At 46.4% G+C, this 3,944-nt stretch overlaps 1 protein-coding gene across 1 annotated transcript; it reads left to right on the top strand.

Moving 5' to 3' along the window:
* The first annotated feature begins 19 nt into the window (after positions 1-19).
* Positions 20-3,938, top strand: actr1b (actin related protein 1B). The gene is made up of 9 exons (XM_042516410.1): positions 20-99; positions 866-991; positions 1,128-1,252; positions 1,748-1,964; positions 2,127-2,219; positions 2,304-2,478; positions 2,576-2,637; positions 3,159-3,199; positions 3,750-3,938. Exons 1-9 carry the CDS (start codon positions 52-54, stop codon positions 3,850-3,852), a joined length of 990 nt encoding a protein of 329 aa, XP_042372344.1. The 5' UTR covers positions 20-51; the 3' UTR covers positions 3,853-3,938.
* The last annotated feature ends 6 nt before the right edge of the window (positions 3,939-3,944 follow it).

Below are 3,944 nucleotides of genomic sequence, written 5' to 3'. Positions count from 1 at the left end.
GTGTGTGTGTGTGTGTGTTACAGTGTGGGGCGTCCTAAGCATGTGCGCGTGATGGCGGGCGCCCTGGAGGGAGACCTCTTCATCGGACCGAAGGCGGAGGTAACACGCGCATCAGTTTCTAAATTTATCCAGAAAACACAGTAAAGATTCTTCCAGTTAACGTCCCGAGGACATGAAGTACAATGTGTACTTTTACTCAGAAATCTGACTTCAGATGCGGCTCAGATTTAAAGGGGAAGTTTGGAGTTTAATCCGGCTGCAGTGAAACCTTCAGACTCCGGAGGTGGAGTGTAACTAAGTACATTTACTCAAGTACTGTACATAGGTACAGATGTCAGGTACTTGTACTTCACTTGAGCCTTTTCATCTCACTTCATACTTTCACCCCACTACATTTCAGAGGGAGATATTGTAGTTTTGACTCTGCTACATTGATCTGAAAGCTTTAGTTACAGGTTATTTATTTTAAAATGATTATTTATTACATATTATTTTGTGAGTTTTTCTCAATATTGGACTGATTTTAAAGTTCCTCACTAAGACATAAAACATGAGACAGATCCGGGTTACTACTCAATACTTTAACGTTGGGTTTTTAGGTTTATCGTGCAGGAAGTCACACAGTAACTCTGCTTAAAGGTGGCGTCCTTTGTTTCCGCCTTTATTGTGAAAGGATGTGACGTTTTGTGGGCGTTCACATAAACGCAGACCGAATTAAAGGCGTACAAAGTGTCACATTAACAGCTGTGATGTGTGAGCCTGTCTACGTGACGTTAACGTTAAATCACGTTACCTCCTTGATCAGGAACTGTCGTTGTTTTCGTGTTGTTGATGATCACCTGACTGACGTCTCTCCGACCATCAGGAGCACAGGGGCTTGCTGTCGGTCCGGTATCCGATGGAGCACGGGATCGTGAAGGACTGGAACGACATGGAGAGGATCTGGCAGTACGTTTACTCCAAGGAGCAGCTGCAGACCTTCTCCGAGGAGGTGAGCTCCTCCTCCTGCTCCTCCTCCTGCTGCTCCTCCTGCTGCTCCTCCTGCTGCTCCTCCTGCTGCTCCTGCACGATAATAACGAGGTCGCGCGTCAGCCCGATGTGGTTTTTAAACGTCTGTGTGTTTGCAGCATCCTGTCCTGCTGACTGAGGCTCCTCTGAACCCCAGTAAGAACCGGGAGAAGGCTGCAGAGGTTTTCTTCGAGACCTTCAACGTTCCCGCGCTCTTCATCTCCATGCAGGCCGTCCTCAGCTTGTGAGTACATCACGCACGCCGCATGCTCGTTTAAAGCTCCGCCCTGCGCTTTAGTCATGTGATGTAGAGTTGGGTCGACTTCCAGTTTCAGGAGCTTAAACCGGTTTTTGTTTACGTGAAACCGGCTGAACGGACATTTGTGTTTATGACACGTTCTGGACATTTTTTTAAAGAGTTACCTGAGGCCACGTTTTCACGGAAAAAATAAGAACGAAAAATCTTTCTTATGTGTTTTTAAAACAGTCCACGTTTATATGATAACATTGTGAGACCGATGCCCGTCTGCACGGATTACCAAAAACAACGGAAAACGCTGTCGTTTGCACGTCAGGCCAGTAGTGTAACTTTGTAATGGTAAGTGCGGCCGTGGCGCCGACGTCTCACAGGATCCGTGCATCGCCATGTTTTTTGTCGGCCAGCCCGGAGATAACGTAAAAAAGCCTCTGGGATTTGTCCATTGGATTCTGGGACGTGACCGTCCTCTGTGTCGTGCAGGTACGCCACAGGTCGCACCACAGGTGTTGTGTTGGATTCGGGGGACGGCGTGACTCACGTCGTGCCGATCTACGAGGGCTTCGCCATCCCACACTCCATCATGCGCGTGGACATCGCCGGGAGAGACGTGTCGCGGTATCTCCGCCTGCTGCTGCGCAAAGAAGGCTACAACTTCAACACCTCGGCAGAGTTCGAGGTGGTCCGCACCGTCAAAGAGGTGAGGCGCTCAGCGTGAGTCCGTTTGAAATGTTTCTTTTTTAAATGATTTTGTCTACGAGGTTTGTACGGTCTAAAACTAATTAAATGTGCAAATAGCAATTTCCAGTTCACAAGATTTCGGTGAATGAGTGTCTAATAAAAAGCGTCTCCCTCTCTGCAGAGAGCCTGTTATCTCTCTCTCAACCCTCAAAAAGACGAGACTCTAGAAACAGAGAAGGCGCAGTACGTTCTGCCCGACGGAAGCACTTTAAACGTGAGTTCAATATTTCTGAGTTTTCCTCGGCGAAAACCTCCTCCGTGTCCTGACCTCACGCCCTGAACGCGACCTCCTTTTCAGATTGGCCCGGCCCGTTTCCGCGCTCCAGAGCTGCTGTTCAGACCCGACCTGATCGGAGACGAGAGCTCGGGGATCCACGAGGTCCTGGCCTACGCCATCCAGAAGTCTGACATGGACCTGCGGCGCACGCTCTTCTCCACCATCGTGCTGTGCGGCGGCTCCACTCTGATCAAAGGTCGGTGTGCGGCGGTGACGGCGGGCGGCTGAAATGACGCTTCGCTGAGCGTCCGATGGACTCGGCGCACTCGCTGAATCTGTTTTTTGTGTTTTAGGTTTTGGGGAACGACTACTAACTGAAGTGAAGAAGCTGGCGCCCAAAGACGTGAAGATCAAGGTGAGTCCAGGTCCTGGTTTTGGTGTCAGCTGGATCTCACTGCGTCTCATTCACGCCTCCTCGCCGTTTTTCGCTCTAATTTTGTCTCTGAAGCCTGAAATCGACTTCTGAACGTGTTTAATTCCTGTAGTTTCGTTTTTGGCAGTTTAATAATTCTGTTTACTGTTTAATTTGCATTATTTCGGCCCGTTTACTCATGTTTTTGTGTCTAAGTGATTAACGGGAACAATAATTTATTATAATAAATAATAATAATTGAAGCGGTCCAGTATTGAGTGAGCAGCAGTGAAACCTGCAAAGATTTGACTTTAGTTTTCTCACTCGTGCTCGATCGTTCAAATAAGTAAAGTTTAGTTTGCATTGATGTATTTTCCCAATTTTTAATGTGGATCGCATCATTAAATCACCTCGACGCTCGTCTCTGCTGAACAGCAGGATCCAGCCGGATCCAGCGGACATTAAAATCATCGTATTTTAAATTCTTTATAAAAAATGTGTTTCTGTTTCTTTGTTCTGTCCAGATTTCCGCTCCTCAGGAGAGGCTCTACTCCACATGGATCGGGTAAGAATTCAGCTTTCAGAGCGCCGACTGTCTGACACGGAGCCACTAAACATGACAAGAGGGAGGAAAAAACAGAAAAATGAGATGGTGAAAGAAAAGGATGGTTAATAAAGGTTATAGTAGAAAAAAAAAATTTAGGTGCAAAAAATATTGAGATTTTGAGAAAAAAGTAATTAGGAAGTGAAAAAGGAAGGCAAGAAAATAGATGTTGGAAAAAAAAATAGTAAAATGTGGAAAAATAAACAGATAAAAAGAAAGCAAAAAATAACACTAAGTTGGTGAAAAAACTACATGGAAAAAATGAGACGGTGAAAAATAATATTAAAAAATAAGAAAGCAGAAAAATAATAAGATGGTGGAAAAAATAGCTGGTGAATCTAAAAAGAAAAACGTTTGCAAAGAATGCAAAAGTTTTTTTTGTTTGTTTGTTTTTTCACGCATTGATTTTTTTCCACCATCTCATTTTCCTCCCTCATGTCCCTTCAGGGGCTCTGTAGTTTCTGGATACGTTTGATTAAAGTCGTAACGTGAGCGTCTCTCGTCCCGGCAGCGGCTCCATCCTGGCGTCGTTGGACACCTTTAAGAAGATGTGGGTGTCGAAGCGGGAATATGAAGAAGACAGAGCGCGTGCCATCCACAGGAAGACCTTCTAGGCGGAGCCGGCGCTCTGCCGACGCCCCCAGAACTGCCCTCAAATCCCCCGTCATCCTGTCGGAGACCCCTGCACCTGTCATCTCCGGGTACC

This window comes from Plectropomus leopardus, unplaced genomic scaffold, assembly GCF_008729295.1.
Source record: "Plectropomus leopardus isolate mb unplaced genomic scaffold, YSFRI_Pleo_2.0 unplaced_scaffold23929, whole genome shotgun sequence".
Lineage (NCBI taxonomy): Eukaryota > Metazoa > Chordata > Actinopteri > Perciformes > Serranidae > Plectropomus > Plectropomus leopardus.
Note: the sequence above shows the minus strand (reverse complement) of the source record. Positions and strands in the feature narration are given on the sequence as shown.